Source organism: Pristiophorus japonicus, chromosome 5 (assembly GCF_044704955.1).
Source record: "Pristiophorus japonicus isolate sPriJap1 chromosome 5, sPriJap1.hap1, whole genome shotgun sequence".
Classification (NCBI taxonomy): domain Eukaryota; kingdom Metazoa; phylum Chordata; class Chondrichthyes; family Pristiophoridae; genus Pristiophorus; species Pristiophorus japonicus.
Genome location: NC_091981.1, coordinates 276,274,780 through 276,295,610, shown reverse-complemented (window position 1 = coordinate 276,295,610; position 20,831 = coordinate 276,274,780). Strand labels below are relative to the sequence as shown.

The window sequence follows — 20,831 nt, the reverse complement described above, 5'->3', positions numbered from 1 at the left end:
TAATGCAATAGTTAGGAAGGACATTAGCTTGGATGATGTGGAATCTATATGGGCAGAGCTGCAGAACACCAAAGGGCAAAAAACGTTAGTGGGAGTTGTGTACAGACCTCCAAACAGTAGTAGTGATGTTGGGGAGGGCATCAAACAGGAAATTAGGAGTGCATGCAATAAAGGTGCAGCAGTTATAATGGGTGACTTTAATATGCATATAGATTGGGCTAGCCAAACTGGAAGCAATATGGTGGAGGAGGATTTCCTGGAGTGCATAAGGGATGGTTTTCTAGACCAATATGTCGAGGAACCAACTAGGGGGGAGGCCATCTTAGACTGGGTGTTGTGTAATGAGAGAGGATTAATTAGCAATCTCATTGTGCGAGGCCCCAAAGGGGGAAGAGTGACCATAATATGGTGGAATTCTGCATTAGGATGGAGAATGCAACAGTTAATTCAGAGACCATGGTCCAGAACTTAAAGAAGGGTAACTTTGAAGGTATGAGGCATGAATTGGCTAAGATAGATTGGCTAATGATACTTAAGGGGTTGACTGTGGATGGGCAATGGCAGACATTTAGAGACCGCATGGATGAATTACAACAATTGTACATTCCTGTCTGGCGTAAAAATAAAAAAGGGAAGGTGGCTCAACCGTGGCTATCTAGGGAAATCAGGGATAGTATTAAAGCCAAGGAAATGGCATACAAATTGGCCAGAAATAGCAGCGAACCTGGGGACTGGGAGAAATTTAGAACTCAGCAGAGGAGGACAAAGGGTTTGATTAGGGCAGGGAAAATGGAGTACGAGAAGAAGCTTGCAGGGAACATTATGGCGGATTGCAAAAGTTTCTATAGGTATGTAAAGAGAAAAAGGTTAGTAAAGACAAACGTAGGTCCCCTGCAGTCAGAATCAGGGGAAGTCATAACGGGGAACAAAGAAATGGCAGACCAATTGAACAAGTACTTTGGTTCAGTATTCACTAAGGAGGACACAAACAACCTTCCGGATATAAAAGGGGTCAGAGGGTCTAGTAAGGAGGAGGAACTGAGGGAAATCTTTATTAGTCGGGAAATTGTGTTGGGGAAATTGATGGGATTGAAGGCCGATAAATCCCCAGGGCCTGATGGACTGCATCCCAGAGTACTTAAGGAGGTGGCCTTGGAAATAGCAGATGCATTGCATTGACAGTCATTTTCCAACATTCCATTGACTCTGGATCAGTTCCTATCGAGTGGATGGTAGCCAATGTAACCCTACTTTTTAAAAAAAGGAGGGAGAGAGAAAGCAGGGAATTATTAGACCGGTCAGCCTGACCTCAGTAGTGGGTAAAATGATGGAATCAATTATTAAGGATGTCATAGCAGCGCATTTGGAAAATGGTGACATGATAGGTCCAAGTCAGCATGGATTTGTGAAAGAGAGATCATGCTTGACAAATCTTCTGGAATTTTTTGAGGATGTTTCCAATAAAGTGGACAAAGGAGTACCAGTTGATGTGGTATATTTGGACTTTCAGAAGGCTTTCGACAAGGTCCCACACAGGAGATTAATGTGCAAAGTTAAAGCACATGGGATTGGGGGTAGTGTGCTGACGTGGATTGAGAACTGGTTGTCAGACAGGAAGCAAAGAGTAGGAGTAAATGGGTACTTTTCGGAATGGCAGGCAGTGACTAGTGGGGTACCGCAGGGTTCTGTGCTGGGGCCCCAGCTGTTTACATTGTACATTAATGATTTAGACGAGGGGATTAAATGTAGTATCTCCAAATTTGCGGATGACACTAAGTTGGGTGGCAGTGTGAGCTGCGAGGAGGATGCTATGAGGCTGCAGAGTGACTTGGATAGGTTAGGTGATTGGGCAAATGCGTGGCAGATGAAGTATAATGTGGATAAATGTGAGGTTATCCACTTTGGTGGTAAAAACAGAGAGACAGACTATTATCTGAATGGTGACAGATTAGGAAAAGGGAAGGTGCAACGAGACCTGGGTGTCATGGTACATCAGTCATTGAAGGTTGGCATGCAGGTACAGCAGGCGGTTAAGAAAGCAAATGGCATGTTGGCCTTCATAGCGAGGGGATTTGAGTACAGGGGCAGGGAGGTGTTGCTACAGTTGTACAGGGCCTTGGTGAGGCCACACCTGGAGTATTGTGTACAGTTTTGGTCTCCTAACTTGAGGAAGGACATTCTTGCTATTGAGGGAGTGCAGCGAAGATTCACCAGACTGATTCCCAGGATGGTGGGACTGACCTATCAAGAAAGACTGGATCAACTGGGCTTGTATTCACTGGAGTTCAGAAGAGTGAGAGGGGACCTCAGAAACGTTTAAAATTCTGACGGGTTTGGACAGGTTGGATGCAGGAAGAATGTTCCCAATGTTGGGGAAGTCCAGAACCAGGGGTCACAGTCTAAGGATAAGGGGTAAGCCATTTCGGACAGAGATGAGGAGGAACTTCTTCACCCAGAGAGTGGTGAACCTGTGGAATTCTCTACCACAGAAAGTAGTTGAGGCCAATTCACTAAATATATTCAAAAGGGAGTTAGATGAAGTCCTTACTACTCGGGGGATCAAGGGGTATGGCGTGAAAGCAGGAAGGGGGTACTGAAGTTTCATGTTCAGCCATGAACTCATTGAATGGCGGTGCAGGCTAGAAGGGCTGAATGGCCTGCTCCTGCACCTATTTTCTATGTTTCTATGAGATGAGGAGAAACTTTTTCACCCAGAGAATTGTGAACCTGTGGAATTCTCTACCACAGAAAGTTGTTGAGTCCAGTTCATTGGATATATTCAAAAGGGAGTTAGATGTGGCCCTTACGGCTAAAGGGATCAGGGGGTATGGAGAGAAGGCAGGAGTGGGGTACTTAAGATGCATGATCAACCATGATCATATTGAATGGTGGTGCAGGCTCGAAGGGCCGAATGGCCTGCTTTCTATGTTTTCTGTAATGTGGTGACCAGAACTGGACGCAGTACTCAAGCTGTGGCGTAACTAATGTTGTATACAGTTCTAGCATAACTTCCTTTGCTCTTGTATTCTATGCCTCGGCTAATAAAGGAAAGCATTCCATATGCCTTTTTAACTACCTTATCGACCTGTCCTGCTACTTTTAAGGATCTGTGGACATTTACTCCAAGGTCCGTCTGTTCCTCCATAATGCTCATGCACTTTCATTTACTGTGTATTCCCTTGCCTTGTTGCTCCTCCCCAAATGCATTACCTAACACTCTTCCAATTGAATTCCATTTGACACTTTTTGGCCCAACTAACCAGTTCATCGATATCTTCTTGCAGTCTGGAGTTTTCCTCCTCACTGTCAACCACATGGCCAATTTTTGTATCATCTGCAAATTTCTTTATCATGCCCCTACATTTAAGTCTAAATCATTCATATATACTACCGAATACTAAGCCCTGTGAAACCCCACTGGAAACAGCCTTCCAGTCACAAAAGCTCCCCTCAACCATTACTCTTTGCTTCCTGCCATCGAGCCTATTTTGGATCCAATTTGCCACTCTCCCTTGGACTCTATGGGGTTTTACTTTTTTGACTGTCCTACTACGTGGGACCTTGTCAAAAGCCTTGCTAAAATCCATCAAATGCACTGCCCTCATCGACCCTCCTTGTTACCTCCTCAAACTCAATTAAGTTGGTCAGACACGACCTCCCCATAACAAATCCATGCTGACTGACCTTGATTAATCTGTCTTTCGAAATGAAGGTTTATACTGTCCCTCAGAATTGATTCCAATAATTTGCCCACCACTGAGGTTAAATTAACTGGCCTGCAATTGCTCGGTTTATCCCTTCCTCCCTTTTTGAACAAGGGTACAACATTAACAGTTCTCCAATCCTCTGGCACCATTCCTATAGCCAGGGAGGATTGAAAAATGGTCAGAACCTCCGCAATTTCTGCTGCTTTTATTAGCCTCAGATATATTTCATCCGTCCTGGCAATTTGTCTCCTGTCAAGGATGCTAAACTCCTTAAAACTTCCTGTATATATGTTTATCCCGTTCAACATTTCACCATCTCTCTCCTGAACTTCGATGTCAGCTTCGTCTCCCTCTTTTGTGAAGACAGTCACAAAATAGGCTCACCAATGTCAGTGTTCTCACTCAGGCCAACATCCCCAGCATCGAAGCATTGATCACACTCCATCAGCTCTGTTGGATGGGCCACATCGTCCGCATGCCCGATAAGAGACTCCCAAAACAAGCGTTCTTCTCGACATGGCAAGCGAGCCCCAGGTGGGCAGAAGAAACGCTTCAAAGACACCCTCAAAACCTCCTTGAAAAAGTGCAACATCCGCACCGACACCTGAGAATCCCTGGCCCAAGACCGCCCAAAGTGGAGGAAAAGCATCCGTGAGAGCGCCGAACACCTCGAGTCTCTTTGCCGGGAGCAAGCTGAAGCCAAGCGTAAGCAACGGAAGAAGCGCACGGCAACCCAAGAGCTCCACCCATTCTTTCCTTCAACCACCGTCTGCCCCACCTGTGACAGAGACTGTCGGTCTCACATAGGACTCTTCAGTCACCCGAAAACTCATTAGTATGGAAGTAAGTCATCCTCGACTCCGAGGGACTGCCTAAGATTTATTTAGTACATTACACACATCCTCTGCCTCCACACAGATTATTTTGGTCCCTAATAGGCCCTGCTCTTTTCTTTGTTATCCTCTTGCTCTTTATGTAATTGTAAAACATCTTTGGGTTTTCTTTGATTCTACTTATTTTCATGCCCTCTTTTTGCTTTCCTAATTTCCTTCTTAATTTCACCCCTGCACTTTCTAAACTCTTCTAGGCTTTCTGCAGTATTGAGCTGACGTTATCTGATATATGCTTCCTTTTTTGCCTTACCTTATTCGACATCAATTCACGAATGAGCTAGAACAGTCATTAATTTTAGCAAGTCAAAACTATTCCCCCCCCACCCCAAGGTGAGCTTCAATCCCCATATTCTATGTTACCTAGAACGCTGACTTCTACAGTATTACCTGCCACCAATTTTACCTCACCTGCACCACTGCTGAAACCCTTGACCACATTTCTGTTACCTCCATACTTAACCTCTCCAACACCCACCTTGGTCGCCTCCTCGTTTTCATGCTACATAAATTCCAATTCATCAAAAACAATGCTGCCCAGATACACTCCTTCCATCAATCTTTACTGGATCCTGATGCATTTAATAGAAAAATACTAATTTCATTAACAAATTCCTCCAACGGTATGGCCTATCCTACCTTCGCTTCCGCACAATGGCAGTACACTCTTGCCTCCGACTCAGAAGGTTGCCGATTCAAGCTCCACCCCAGAGATTTAAGCCAATAATCTAGGTTAAATGTCAGTTCAGTACTGTCAGAGTCTGGCACAACCAGGCGCTGTCTTTCAGATGAGACATGAACTTGAGGCTCCGTCTGGGACGGATGTAAAAAAAAAATCCCATGCCATTACTCAAAGAGGAGCAAGAATTCTCCCATTGTCCTGGTCGACATTCTGATAATTTATTTCATTGCTGTTTAAGGGATCTTTCGATGTGCAAAACGGCTGCCATGTCTGCCTACATTAAAACAGTGACCATGATGCAAAATGTACTTCATTAGCTGTGAAACGATTGGAGATGTCCTGAGGATGTGAAAGGGGCTATATAAATACATTATTTCTCTTCCTTTCTTTTTCTCTTGATCATTTAAGGATGTTGAATGCCTCTCTAACTTTTTTTTTTACATAAAATTACATCCACAAGTGTGTGAGTGAAGCACAACTCCTAGAAGAGCTACTCTCGAGGGACCCGCATAATCTCTTCCAGCTTTGTGTCTTAATATGCCTTTGTTTTGTTTCTCAATTAAAGCAATTTTGGACACCAACTCATTTCTGCTGCACCTTATGGACTAACCTTCCCCTTCACAACTCTGAAATTTTGCAGTGAAAGTTTGGGACTTGCATATGTATATTAGGCCTAAGGTTCCAAGCAGGATGTTTTAGCTAAATTATTTGACCTACAGCAAACTTCCTATCTCATTGTGATATGAATGAAGTATGAGTAAACTTACTGCCGCCAATAGCTCCCTTTTTTGAGGTGCATACTTCAGAAAACCTGGCTACTCCATGGATTTTACACTTCCTGGTTCATGTATCCCAAATTTTGCAAATAAAAACCATATATTTCCGTATTAGTGGCATCACAATTGCTCAGTGATCTAAGGTAGTGTACTTTTACAGCATAAAAACACATCCCCCAAAAAACACACACATTTGAGAAGTGAAATTCTGATTGCTGCCTGAATAACTCACAATATTACATAGGATATACGACACAGAAACAGGCCATTCGGCCCAACCAGTCCATGCTGGCATTCATGCTCCACTTGAGCCTCCTCCAGTCTTTCCTCATCTAAATATATCAGCATAAACCTCTATTCCCTTCTCCCTCATATGCTTGTCTAGTCTCTCCTTAAATGCATCTATACTATTCGCTTCAACCACTCCCTATGGTAACGAGTTCCACATTCTCACCGCTCTTTGGGTAAAGAAGGTTCTTCTGAATTCCCTATTTGATTTCTTGGTGACTGTCCTATATTGATGACCTCTAGTTATGTTTTTCCCCACAAATAGAGTAGATACAGAAAGAATGTTTCTATCAAAACCTTTCATAATTTGAGAGGCCTCTATTAGGTCACCCCTCAAACTTCCTTTTTCGAGAAAAGAGACCCAGCCTGTTCATCCTTTCCTGATATGTATAATCTCACATTTCTGGTATCATTCTTGTAAATCTTCTCTGCCTCTGCACCCTCTCCAGTGCCTCTATATCCTTTTTATAATATGACCAGACGTGTACGCAGTACTCAGTGTAGTGTAACCAAGGTTCATTACAGATTTAGCATAACTTCCCTACTTTTCAATTCTATACCTCTGGAAATAAACCCTAGTGCGTGTTTGCTTTTTTCTTTACAGCCTTGCTAACCTGTGTTGCAATTTGAACTCCAAGATCCCTTTGTTCCTCTACCCCATCGAGACTCGCACCGTCCAAGTAATAAGTGACCTCCCTATTCTTCCTACCAAAATGTAATACCTCACATTTATCGATGTTGAACTTCATTTGCCAATTATATGCACATTCTGCAAGTTTATTAATGTCCTCCTGTAATTTGTTGCAGTCCTCCTCAGTATTGACTCTCTTCCCCCCCCCCCCCCCCCCCCCAATTCGGTGTGATCCACAGATTTAGAAATTGTGTTTTTGATTCCAAAGTCTAAATCGTTAATATAAGTTGTGAACAACAGTGGTCGCAGCACTGATCCTTGTGGAACACCACTACCCACAATTTTGCAAGTTTAACACTGATCCCCTGGAAGTTGTACTTCACTCACTCGTGGAATGTAATTTTATAAGAAAGATTTGGGAGGCATTCAACATCCTCTAATTCATTGAGGAAAAAGTGTGGCCATACAGCCTATATCTCTGATTTCCAAGTGTGGCCATAGAGCCTATATCTCTGATTTTCAAGATGGTGGTGGTAAGCATTCTCCTTGAACCACTACAGTCCTGGTGGTGATGGTGCTCCCACAATGGTGTTGGTTAGAAATGCCATGATTTTGACCAAACAACAAAGAAAGAACAGCAGTATAGGTCCTTTGGTTGGACAATCAGTGACATATAGTTTAAAACCATAGCAGAAGCCTGTAACATTTTTTTTTAAATAATTATCCAATTTTCCCATAAAAAGTACATTGGTCTCTGCTTGAACCACTCTGTGGAAAGCTTTACATACTTCAACAATGTAAATAAATATCTGCTAATTCTCTCCTCGCTGTGACAATATTAAATTGATGACTCATCACTGCCCCATCCAAGTAAATAGTCTTTTCTTATTCACTATCAAAACACTTCATTTTAAAAACCTCTAACAAATCTCTCCTTGGCTTTCTCTGCTCCAATTAGTCCCAAATCTCAAGTACCCCTTAGATTGGGCAAGTACAGTATATAGCTTAAAACATTTGGCTGAGGACTGCGTAGATAAATAAACTATTTTAAGTGAGCCTGAGCTCTTTCAACATAGACATTCATGTTCTGTTCCATTACCACCTCCAAAAGGCTGATTCCAAGTATAGGGTGCAGCACATGAAAACAGCTTTCAAAAGATATAATTTTACAAGAAAGGCATCGGAAAAAGTAATTTCTTACCTGTTTCCATCGCATTTTCTGTTGCCTCCAAACCATCCATGCTGTCGTCATCTTCGATAACAGTCTTCCCCCTGCTCCGAGACCTGTGATCATAAGAGGAGGCAAGATTACTTATCAATCACTATAAACTAGAATGGATCCATCTTGTGGACAAGTAGTTACTTAATCATCTGTACAATCATTTTGGGAACATTATACTGAGATCAGTTACAGGTAACTTGCCAGCACTCATTAGAATTTTCAACCACATTGAACTGCATTAAGGAATAAGGGAAATTTACTGTTAGGTAAGCAGATTTAAAATAAATACTTTTAACCTTTTAAGTATTAGTTTTAATCATTTATAAAATGCTATGTACATGCATAGTGAGAATCAAAAATTTATTTTCCCTCCTTCCCCCCTCTACATTAGAGAAAAAAATCTCATTCTTTTGGTTCTGTCTTTTACCCTCCTCTCACCCCAGAATACCAAACATTCCTTGTTGATGAGTAGGCGCTAGTGACTTGCTCCCAGACCTCAGCAATGTTCCTCTATAACTAGTCGTAAGGATTAGCACCAATAGACGTTTTTTCTTTTTGCTGTGTCATGAAGTACCCTCAGCTTGCCTCTCCTAACCACCCACTGTTAATATTGGGATCCGACAATTTTGATATTTCATCATCTCCAATGAGCAACTACAGCTGTAGTTTCAGTTCAAAAAAATTCTAGAGCAACAGACTAAACATGTAACAAAAACATTCACCTTGCAGAACTGCAGCAACCTGAACAGTTATTTGATATAATTAGATGCCAATTATATTTGATTGATAGCCGATAGACATTCAGCTTGCATCGCAGACCTGCATGTTCCATTACCATGTCCTTTATTACCAAAGGTCTGACACAAATGCTGCATAATTCCTATTTAATGCTCTATGGCAACCAAATATTAATGCTAGTCTGCCATATTGGGCTCAGATACTTGCAGTAATGCAACAGCAGAAGTCTATATTAAAGGCTGCCATTACCTCAGCATCCCATAACCTTTTCTATTCTGCTCACCTTCTCGTCACCTTTTGCGCAGTTTGAAAATCACTTGCGGCTTCTTACTTTTCCAATGGAAGAGACAGCAAATGCAGGTCACACAGCAGCCATTTGTCCTGCACTCAGCATACAGTGTGCAGTGTAGTTGTCTGGAACCGATTATCATTGCGTAATCAAGAAAACAGGAAACTTGTGTGCGCCAAGTGAACTAGCACTATGGTAGGATGGTTTGTTGCCATGATAAACATCACTGTTACTTTGGCAATTTAAGCATAATGAAAAAAAGAGAGTGCACTTGGTATATTCATTCATGTGAACAATCTAATATGCTCTTTCAATGTCTGGACTTTCTTCAGCACAAAAAACAGAATGATTGATTTTTCTTTTTTTATTTGATTTCAAAAAAATGATTCAAATAGAAATGTGTTTTAAACAAATATCAAGACAATGGCTTCAGCATATGTTGAGTGCCGCAGGCCATCTGTTACAGATGACACGCACAACAACGGAGTCAGGCACCTGGTACAGAAATACAAGAACTTGTGCAACTCCTGGCTCAAATTCTCAGCCCATAAATAACTGCACTGATTGCCTACCGGCCATCCTTAAAGATAATTTAAGGAGGTCACTTGCCCCAATTGTCATAATCCAATTTTGTGTTTGCTGCCTTCAAGCAGCCGAATAAATAGTATCTCATACTACTTTGAGGGCATTTCCTGATCACTCCTTGCAGTTCCGGTGGGCTTTTCAATACCCAGACTCTTTGCATCATCTCATGAATAGCAGCGCTTATGACTGGAAGATTCAACAATCCTCTATACTTGAGCTCACAACAAACTCACTGTCCTGGTCCTTAAGACTAGGGTTTGTTTTCTCCCTCCAACTTTTGCTATCAAGTCATCCCAAGTTCTCCTATTGAGTCATCTCAAGTTCAGACAGCTGAACTAACTTGGAAAGTAGTTGAGAATCAGAATTCGACCATGATGAAGAAGTTGACCCCATGACCCTCTCTGAATCACTGATAGATCAGGTTCCACGGATTAATAATGCCAGAAAGGCCCAGAATCTGAACTCTGTACTGGAGGTGTAGCATTTCCTATAGGTTTCACAAAAGTTACCCTCTTTAACAAAATGGTACTACCTTTCTCCTTTTGGATAGCTACCAAGAAGGTTTGGCCAGACATATGAAAGTAATCCCCACTCCTGGCCACAGTGCATCCACCAGACTAACACCTCGAGTGATCTTCTGTATGTACCTCCAGCTGCCAACCTCTGTTACATAGAGGTTTCTAGACAACAATATCAAGCTGCATGGCAGGATCCACACTCTACCTCTCTGCCAGGATACAATATTGGTTACCTGTTGTTACATGAATCTGGGTGATGCACAGCGCTGTGTTTAATTGGGGTGGACAATACAACAATACATTGTCAGGCAATAATACACCATTACTATTCAGTGATCTAGAATAGGAACTAACGGTGAAGATTCAGATGCTCTCCTGATACTTTCTCATGGTCATGCTTTTCCACATGCGTTTAAGTCCAGGATTCCTACAAACTGAATTATATCTTCGAAGTGAAGTATTGTGTTATAATATCGACATGGTGCAAAATCAACCCTTTCATTTTTGCGATACAGACTGGAAATAATAAATCATCACTAAGCTTTAGATTGCCTTGATTTGCACACAAATGACACTGACAGGCCATAATTCTCAGGCTGCGGGCTACAAATCAAAATTAATATCAAACTAAACAGAAACAAGAAAACACAAACTTAGCAGATTTCACGAGATTGCAGTTAAAGAATCCACAATTTGTCACCACTGCATTCAACTCATTTCAAAATAATTAACATCTTGAAACTATTGGAACATGAATACATCTGTAAGGAATAGCTTACTTGCGACATTAGATGTAAAATTGCACATTCATAATTTTTCTACTAGCCTCAGTTTGTTGAACTGCCTGGTGAAATGGAGAACTCTTTGCTTTGAAGTCCAAACTGTGACAAAAGATGATAGGCAGGTATTACTCTCAATTAATCAAAGCCGACCCTCAAGGAAGCTACGTGGGTACCAGCCGCAGGCTATTCACCATTTCCAGCACAAAGCAGAGTCGAGCATCTGGTAAGCAGGGCCCCCCAGTGGGACAGACAATCACAGTTAATGCTTCTTCGCAGGAATTGTATCCCAATACACAAAATAGACTGTAAATCTGAGCAGACCACAGCCCAGTGGTCCACATTATTTTTTTTCTATTACCTGAATGGGCCAAGTCTTCTCTCACTTGAACAGTCCACTCAAACAAACAGAGTTGTGTTATCTGCCTTTTAAGTGTCAAGCTACAAACTAGTCAACTATGTTGATGCCCTCCAATACAGAGAAATTAAGTGAGCACGGAATTGCGCCATAAAATTCAGTTTGTAGAAGCCTATTTAAAGTGGTTACAAAGCTGGCACGCTATATTTACTGTAGAATCTCTTTGGTTTGAAACAGGGTAGACCTCTGATCAATGATGCACACTTCGTAGAATTGTAGCCTAATATGCAACACATTATATCCTTTGCATGCAGCATTACCGTTTCCCCAATGACTCAATGTCAAACTCTTGCCATAATCTTTAAATCCCTCCGTGGCCTTTCCACCCCCCCCCCCCCCCCCCAATCATCTCCATAACCTCTTCTAGTCCTACAACTACTCCTCCGATTTTCCGTTCCACTTTTACAACTCGTTCCACCGCGGGTGACCGTGCCTTCAAAAACCTGTGGAACTCCCTTGAGTTTCCTCCCCAAAATTCACCTCTTGGACCAAGCTTCTGGAAACCGCCTCCTCATCTCTCTTCTGTTACTTTTCCTTGTATTTCTGAAGTGTCTTGGGATGTTTGAGTGTTAAAGGCGGTTGATAAATGCAAGCTGCTGCTGTTGGATTTGAGAGAATCAGTTTTCCAATAAAATTGAATTCTTCAAATTAGTTGCTTCAATGGCATTTTGCAACATTCCATGGAAAACTTTCCTCAATTATCTTGGTCAGTGGCCCATCATTTGCGGTCAGCAGCGATGCTAAGGCGCTTGCCACTGGCCCCGAAGAAAGCCTCCCACAAAGATTACTGCAAACCAGCGGGCCTGAACAATGGATTTCACTAAACTACGCTCTGTACAAATAAATTCAACACCTTTTGCAATGGGGATATCACTGAAACTCTTGGATAAGTCCACAATAGATTTAAAGCTACAGTTCAAAAAAGTGACTCTCATTGCAGGTCAAGTTATTTAAGTTTTCATTAAAAACTGAACCCAATTTATTCAAACTATACCTGCATGATGGTTCAGCAAATTTATCCAATGTGTAGGTGAGTGATACTGTCTAGGAAGGTGCCAAGTTCAATTCCTGTTCTATGAAACAGCATTTTGTTTTCCAGGAGCCATATTAAACTTCCTTATAACCCCTCTCTGTCACGGTGATCTTATGACCCCCTCCTAGCAACTTGACTAGAGGAAACTGATGCAAAATGGTCATTTTAAAACCTCTGCAAAATCCTGGGACTCCATCTGAATATGTTCTGTGGAACCCTTCAATGATCCTATACAGTTGTCAATGGCCATCTGACTCCTAACAAAGCTGAAAAAGACCTTGCTATGTCAACCATGTTATCCATTATCCTCTCATCCAATAGTCTTTTGGCTATGCCAGCTTTCAGAGCAGTCAGCGGAGTTCAATACATATTCCTGTTCTCCTGAAAGCTACTTTTTAAGCTTTAATCTTTAGAAATGACCAGAAGGCCAATTTGGTTTGTTTAACCACATGCCATTGTTTTAGCCCTATGGACATACATGGCTTCCACAGTTCAGGGCCCTTTGTTCAGAGCCACTGGTTTGCAGTAATCTTTGTGGGAGGCTTTCTTTGGGGCCAGTGGCAAGCGCCTTAGCCTTAGCATCACTGCTGACCGCAAATGATGGGCCAATGACCAAGATAATTGAGGAAAGTTTTCCATGGAATGTTGCAAAATGCCATTGAAGCAACTAATTTGAAGAATTCAATTTTATTGGAAAACTGAATGTTTTTAAAAGCAATCTATTTGTCTTCAGTGTTGCTATTATCTCCACTTAATAGCATCATACAATCAATCTTATCCAAGCCAGCTTTGCCAATTTAACCTCTTATAATCTGGTCCGAACATTAAATTTCAGCAGCATTGGATTGGTTGCTCAAAATTAAATCTGACAATATTCTTGTTGCGTAGGTATTCTTCTGTGTGGAAAACAAATACTGCATCGGGTCAGTACTAAAAACTAGGTCCAGTAACCTTAACTTCTTTCTTAACTTAATTTATTTAATCTCAGTACTACAATACAAGAATATCGTATGGCATGTAAAATTATTATGCAAGGTTACTAATTATTATGATGCAGAGACTGGTTACTGGAAAGTCCAAAATCACAACAATGAATTACTTCTGAATTGTAGTCATATAAAAGTTGCACACGGAAGGTATAGAAATGATTATGGCCAAACTACACGTTTTAGGAAAATCTGCCCCAACATAATACAAAAGTGGCACAGACCTCAAAACCAGACTTGCTGCTATTATTGGGCCCAAAAACAGAGTACAGATTGATTCTTGATGCACTTACAATTTCTCATCTACTTTACAGATATTTTCATATCGTAGAAATTTACAGCAGAGGCGGCGGCCATTCGGCCCATCGTGTCCATGGTCAACTTAGTCATTGGTATACTTTCCAATATATTAGTTGTTCTTTTTCTACTGTTTTATTCTTGGCAGTTAATTTTGGAGGCACACACAAGTTTGAGTAGCAAACATTGCAGTTGATGGGATTAATGAATGAACCAGAATCTACAACAAAAACTCCTCTTCTCATCACCACCACCACCACCACCCCCTGACTGGAGTCAGTTAACCTTTTCCTTATTATCCTACCACCCAAGCGGTCTCATATCTGAATTAGCAATTCAGAAAGTGACCGAACTCGAGAAGTAGCAGCACTCCATCAATCAGCCAGTGGCAGGCATAAGGCCTTGAAAAGGGGGATGTGAACAGACTGAACGTGAATAAACTGGACTGGTCATCACCATTCTCTTGGATAATAGGATCGACAATGACAATTCGGTTGATAAATTACCACTCACAGGACTCAGTACAAACTGTAAGGAGCTTTATAAGTTTAATTTTCACCAGCTATCCAGAGTACAGCCACTATGACAAGTTCAGCTCCATATTATGCATTTCAGGCTGAAGGAAAATGGTAGAACCAATCTGGAATATTCAGATGATTTTCAATAGCAAAAGGATATAAGTGAGATCCTCAAACTCCATGAGTGCATTGTTCAGCAATCAGAATGCTGCGCAATTTAGTTTTGTCTATTTTTCCTTTGTGAGCAATAAATCGATGACTGCAAGATTTAAGACTTCCATCATCAGGCATCATGATTCACAAATCCATATGTTTTGTCATGTTATAATAAGTGGGGTCCATTCAAAAACAGAGTTTCCCTCATGTCTAACCCACATAACTTAAAATCTGAAAATTTGTAGTTAAAAACTTCTACTTTATGAAACATATATTTCAAACTGAACAATGTGGCTCAGGTAAGGCTCCTCCTTACATTCCTCCCCCTACCAGTCAATATATTATTAAACTTTGCACATAAATATCCCCGTTATTCAGTTAATTACACAATATATTTCTGCTGACACCTCATAGGATATGTGTAAGCAGATATGAAATACATGAACAATGACGATATTGCATCGGCATTGCTGTGGCAAACACAGGCACAATCCAAGATGCAGTAGATTCTGATGCTGATAGAGCAGCCATCATGAATTACTCAATAAACCAGATTATACGTTCAGGGGCATCCACATCACGCCAAATAAAAATGAATGTTTACTACAACAGTTGTAGGACTGGAAAAGGTGTTTTTTAAAAAATATTTGTTCATGATTGTGGGCGTCGCTGGCAAGGCCAGCATTTATTGCCCATCCCTAATTGCCTTTGCGAAAGTGGTGCTGAGCCGCCTTCTTGAACCGTCTGTGTGATGAAGGAACTTCCAGTGCTGCTCCAGGATTTTGACCTTGTGACAATGAAGGAACGGCAATATATTTCCAAGTCAAGATGGTGTGTGACTTGGAGGGGAACTTGCAGGTGGTGGTGTCCCCATCCGCCTGCTGCCCTTGTCCTTCTAGGTGGTAGAGGAAGTGGGGGAGCGAAGTCATGGCAGCAGGAAGGTCCGGCAGGCTGGAAGATCGGTTTGTGTGGAAAATCAGTCTCCAGCAGCGTCCGGGGAGCCTCCGATCAACTGCGACCACAGGTTTGGACCAGACCATTCGGCTCTAACCTTTCTCTCCGCATCCAATTCAGGTGACGTTTTGGCCTCCCTCCGCCACCGGTCCCGTTCAACTGTCTTCTTTTATGAACTGGATCTTTGGCCATCCCAATGTCTGACCCCAACATGGAGTTATTACCTGAGAGAGTGAAGCATTGCCCCAAGTGTCTCGCTCCCACTCTCCACACCTCGGATCTCTCACCATCTCTCCAAAAGGTGCTGCTCAGCGCCGAGCTTACGGCTCATATTCCACCATAGGCAATTAAGCCCATACTGTAGAGTTTAATCTCCAGTCATCTTGGACCCCCTTGCCACTGGACCAAGGCCTCACTCTGCTAAGCCAGTGTGGTAGCTGGTGTGCAACGGCCACCCCACGTTAAAAGAACTCTCGCACGGGCATCTTCCACCCTTCAAAATGAAGTTCAGGACCTGAAACGTCAGCACCCTCATGGACCACCCCATCAGCGACAGACCGGAATGCCGCACTGCTATCGTTACCTGCGAACTCAGAGGCTTAGATGTTGACATCGCCGCCCTAAGCAAGACCCGGTGGGCAGGGGAAGGCCAGCTAAAGAGCAAGGTGGTGGTTGCACATTCTTTTGGAGGCACAGAATGCCCACAGGCCCCTGGTCTGCCTCCATGGAGTGGGCTTCGCCATCAAGAATGAGCTGGTGGGTCGTCTCAGAGACTCCCCTTGTGAGAGAAGCGAACAGCTCATGACTCTTCGGCTCACTCTAGCCCAGAACCAGTGCGCTACGGTCATCAGCACAGACAACCCAACACTGGACACTACAGACGAGACCAAAGAGGAATTCTACTCCAGCTTCCAACAATCAATGTCCAGAGTCCCAACGGATGACAATCTGATCCTCCTTGGCAATTTCAACGCCAGAGTCAGAAAGGATACTGACCTCTGGGGAGGTGTGATCGGCAGAGAGGGGGTAGGGAAAACCAACTCCAGCAGTACCCTGCTCCTGACAAAATGCCTAGAATATGGCCTTGTCATTACCAACACCATGTTCCATCAGAGAGACAAGTACAAGGGATCATGGCAGTACCCTCGCTCCAAGCAGTGGCATCTGCTCGACTACGTCATCATCCGAGTGAGGGACTAGAAGGACGTGCGCATTACCCGCTTCACAACCGGAGCAGACGACTGCTGGACGGATTACCACCTAATTCGCTCCGTCATTATCATCAATGTAGCCCCAGAACAGCGATGGCAACAGAAATAATGGTGCAGGAAAAGTAACTCAGAGGCACTCAAAGACCCCATTAAGAAAGCCCTATTCAGCCAGCGCCTCACTGCCAACCTGGTGACCCACAATAACCCAGAGACACAGAATGCCCACAGGCCCCTGGTCTGCCCTCAAGCTCTCCATAATCAGCACCTACGAAGAGATGCGCGGTCACTCAACCAGGAAACACCAAGACTGGTTCGACGAGAACGACCAGGAGATCCAGGTGCTAATTAGCCTCAATCGCAAGGCATTTCTGAACTTAAAACAGCAACCCAACATGAAAGCAAGAAAGCAGCTCTACAGACGGCTGAAGGCCGAGGTCCAGCAAAAAACCCGTGACCTAAAAAACAGATGGTGGGTGGTGAAAGCACAGGAGATCCAGCAGTTAGTTGACAACCTTGGCGTGCGTGGATTCTTCAGCGCAGTCAAGGCCACCTATAGCCCAAGCACCCAAGGCCCTACCCCACTGCAGACCAAGAACGGTGAGGTACTCATCAAGAACAGAGGGGCATTCAGTGCCATTGGAAAGAGCATTTCGAAGATCTGCTTAACAGAGACTCTGCCTTTGACACGAGTGGCCTCGACTCCATCCTGCAGCATGCTACCCGCCACCATCTCAGCACAACCCCAGCCTGGCATGAGGTAGAAAAGGCCATTCGTCAGCTGAAGAATAACAAGGCAACAGGAACAGATGGAATTCCCGCCGAAGCACCAAAGCATGGCGGAGAAGCACGATTGGCACGAATACATGATCTAATTTCTCTTATCTGGAAGGAGGAGAGCATGCCAGGAGATCTCAGGGACGCCGTAATCGTGACCATCTTCAAAAAAAGGGGATAAGTCTGACTGCAGTAACTACAGAGGAATTTCCCCATCAGCCACAGGGAAAGTCATTGCAAGAATCCTCCTCAATCATCTTCTCCCCGTGGCTGAAGAGCTCCTCCCAGAGTCGCAATGCGGATTCCATCTACTAAAGGGTACAACGGACATGATCTTCACCGTGAGACAACTACAAGAGAAATTCAGGAAACAGCACCAACCCTTGTGCATGGCCTTCTTTGACCTCACAAAGGACTTCGATACCGTCAACCGCGAGATTATGGAGCGTCCTCCTCTGTTTCGGCTGCCCTCAAAAGTTTGTCACCATCCTTCATCTGCTCCACGATGACATGCAAGCCGTGACCCTGACCAATGGATCCACCACAGACCCAATCCACATCCAGACCGGGGTCAAACAAGGCTGCGTCATCGCACCAATGATCTTTTCAATCTTCCTTACTGCAATGCTACATCTCATCCTTAGCAAGCTCCCCGCTGGAATGGAGCTAAATTATAGAACAGATTGGAATCTGTTCAACCTCCGTCGTCTCCAGACCAGATCCAAGGTCGTCCCATCCTCAGTCATTGAACTACAGTACGCAGACGATGCTTGTGTCTGCGCACACTTGGAGCCATCGTCAACACCTTCACCGAGGCGTACAAGAGCATGGGCCTTAAGCTAAACATCCGTAAGACTTAGGTCTTTTTACCAACCTGACTCCGCCACACAGCACTGCCCCCCCGATTATAAAAATCCACAACGAGGCCTTGGACAACATGGACCATTTTCCATACCTCGGGAACCTACCATCAGCAAGAGCAGACACTGATGACGAGCCAGCGCAGCCTTTGGTCGCCTGAGTGTTTGAAGACCTCAAATCCGGCACCAAGCTTATGGTCGACATGGATACCCGTCCTCCTATATGGCGCAGAGATGTGGACTATTATACAGCAGACACCTCAAAACACTGAAGTACCACCAGTGCTGCCTCCGCAAGATCCTGTAAATCCATTGGCAGGTTAGACACACCAATGTCAGTGTTCTCGCTCAGGCCGACGTCCACAGCATCGAAGCATTGACCACACTCGATCAGCTCCGTTGGGCGGGCCACATCGTCCGCATGCCCGACACGAGACTCACAAAGCAGGCGCTCTACACAGAGCTCCGACACGGCAAGCCAGCCCCAGGTGGGCATAGGAAATGCGTCAAGGACACGCTCAAAGCCTCCTTCATAAAGTGCAACATCCCCACCGACTCCTGGAAATCCATGGCCCTGACTGCCCAAAGTGGTGGAAGAGCATCCGGGAGGGCGCTGAGCACCGAGTCCCATCGCCAAGAACAAGAAGAAACCAAATGTAGGAAGGAGCGTCCATCAACCCAGGCTCCCCACCCCCCCTTTCTTTCAACCACTGTCTGCCCCTGTGACAGAGACTGTAGGTCCCGGATTGGACTGTACAGTCACTGGAGAACTCACTTTTAGAGTGAATGCAAGTCTTCCTCGATTCCAAGGGATTGCCTATGATGATGATCTAGGTGGTAGAGGTCATGGGTTTGGGAGGTGCTGTCAAAGAAGTCTTGGCGCGTTTCCACATTGCATCTTGTACACACTGCAGCCACGGAGCCGGTGGTGGAGGGAGTGAATGTTTCAGGTGGTGGATGGGATGCTGATCAAACGGGCTGCTTTGTCCTGGATGGTGTCGAGCTTCTTGAGTGTTGCTGGAGCTGCATTCATCCAGGCAAGTGGAGAGTATTCCATCACACTCCTGACTTGTGCCTTGTATGTGGTGGAAAGGCTTTGGGGACTCAGGTGAGATGAGACATTCACCGCAATATACCCAGCTTCTGACCTGTTCTTGTCAGAGGTGGCTGGTCTAGTTAGGTTTCTGGTCAATCATGACCCCCAGGATGTTGATGGTTGGGGATTCGGCGATGGTAATGCCGTTGAATGTCATGGGGCGGTGGTTAGACTTTCGCTTGTTGGATATCGTCATTGCCTGGCACTTGTGTGGCGCGAATGTTACTTGCCACTTATCAGCCCAAGCTAGAATGTCGTCCAGATCTTGCTGCATGCAGACATGCACTGCTTCATTATCTGAGCAGTTGCGAATGGCACTGAACACTGCAATCATCAGCGAACATCCTCACTTCTGACCTTATGATGGAGGAAAGGTCATTGATGAAGCAGCTGAAGATGGTTGGGCCTAGGATACTGCCCTGAGGAACTCCTGCAGCGATGTCCTGGGGATGGCATGATTGACCTCCAACCACCATAACCATCTTCCTTTGTGCTAAGTATGACTTCAGCCAGTGGAGAGTTTTCTTACCCCCCCCTCCCCCCCCAGTCCCATTGACTTCAATTTCACTAGGGCTCCTTGATGCCACACTCTGTCAAATGCTGCCTTGATGTCAAGGACAGTCACTCTCACCTCACCAACTCAGCGCTTTTGTCCATGATTGGACCAAGGCTGTAATGAGGTCTGGAGCCGAGTGGTCCTGGCGGAACCTAAACTGGTTAATACAGTTACAATTATTTAACCACAAATAAAACGGAGATTGCACAGATTTGATGATCAATTACTTTTCTCCTGATAAACACAGGCTTTAAGCACCTCGAAAAGCAAAACTTATGAAAGTGGACCAAGCAATACGGTAAAATATCAAGTGGAATAACACATCCACAGAAGGTATTAAACAAGAATAAGTTTATTATCTCACGATTGTGTCACATGCATATAGAATGACCATGAAATGAATCCAAGGGCAGTTTATTTTACCACCCTAACTTCACCTAGCAATTCCAATTTTACCTGGTTATTATTCCTATGCTGATCTGTATAGTTAGCATCTTCTTTAATGTAATATGTAGAACTCGTAGTATCATAGAATAATACAGCACAGAAGGCGGTGGCTATTTGGCCCACCGTGCCTGTGCCAGGTCTTTGAATGAGCTATCCAATTAGTCTCAGTCCTCTGTTCTTTCTCCACAGACCTGTAAATTTTTCCTTTTCAAGTATTATATCCAATTCCCTTTCAGGCAGTGCCTTCCCGATCATAACTCTGCGTTTAAAAATAAAATCTCCTGGTGACCCCTCTGTTTCTTCAGCCATTATCTTAAATCTGTGATCTAGTTACAACCTTCTTGCCAGTGGAAACAGTTTTTCCTTAATCAAACCCTTCATCATAGCATGCCAACACAATGTGACAAATGGCATATCAGA

General features: G+C 43.8%; 1 protein-coding gene across 1 annotated transcript in view; it reads right to left on the bottom strand.

Moving 5' to 3' along the window:
- kmt2ca (lysine (K)-specific methyltransferase 2Ca) overlaps positions 1–20,831 on the bottom strand; it is a 420,190-nt gene that overhangs the window by 350,348 nt on the left and 49,011 nt on the right. The window contains exon 3 of the mRNA XM_070881651.1: positions 8,176–8,258. Within this exon, the coding sequence (XP_070737752.1) occupies positions 8,176–8,258 (83 nt within the window). The remainder of the gene's footprint in view (positions 1–8,175; positions 8,259–20,831) is intronic.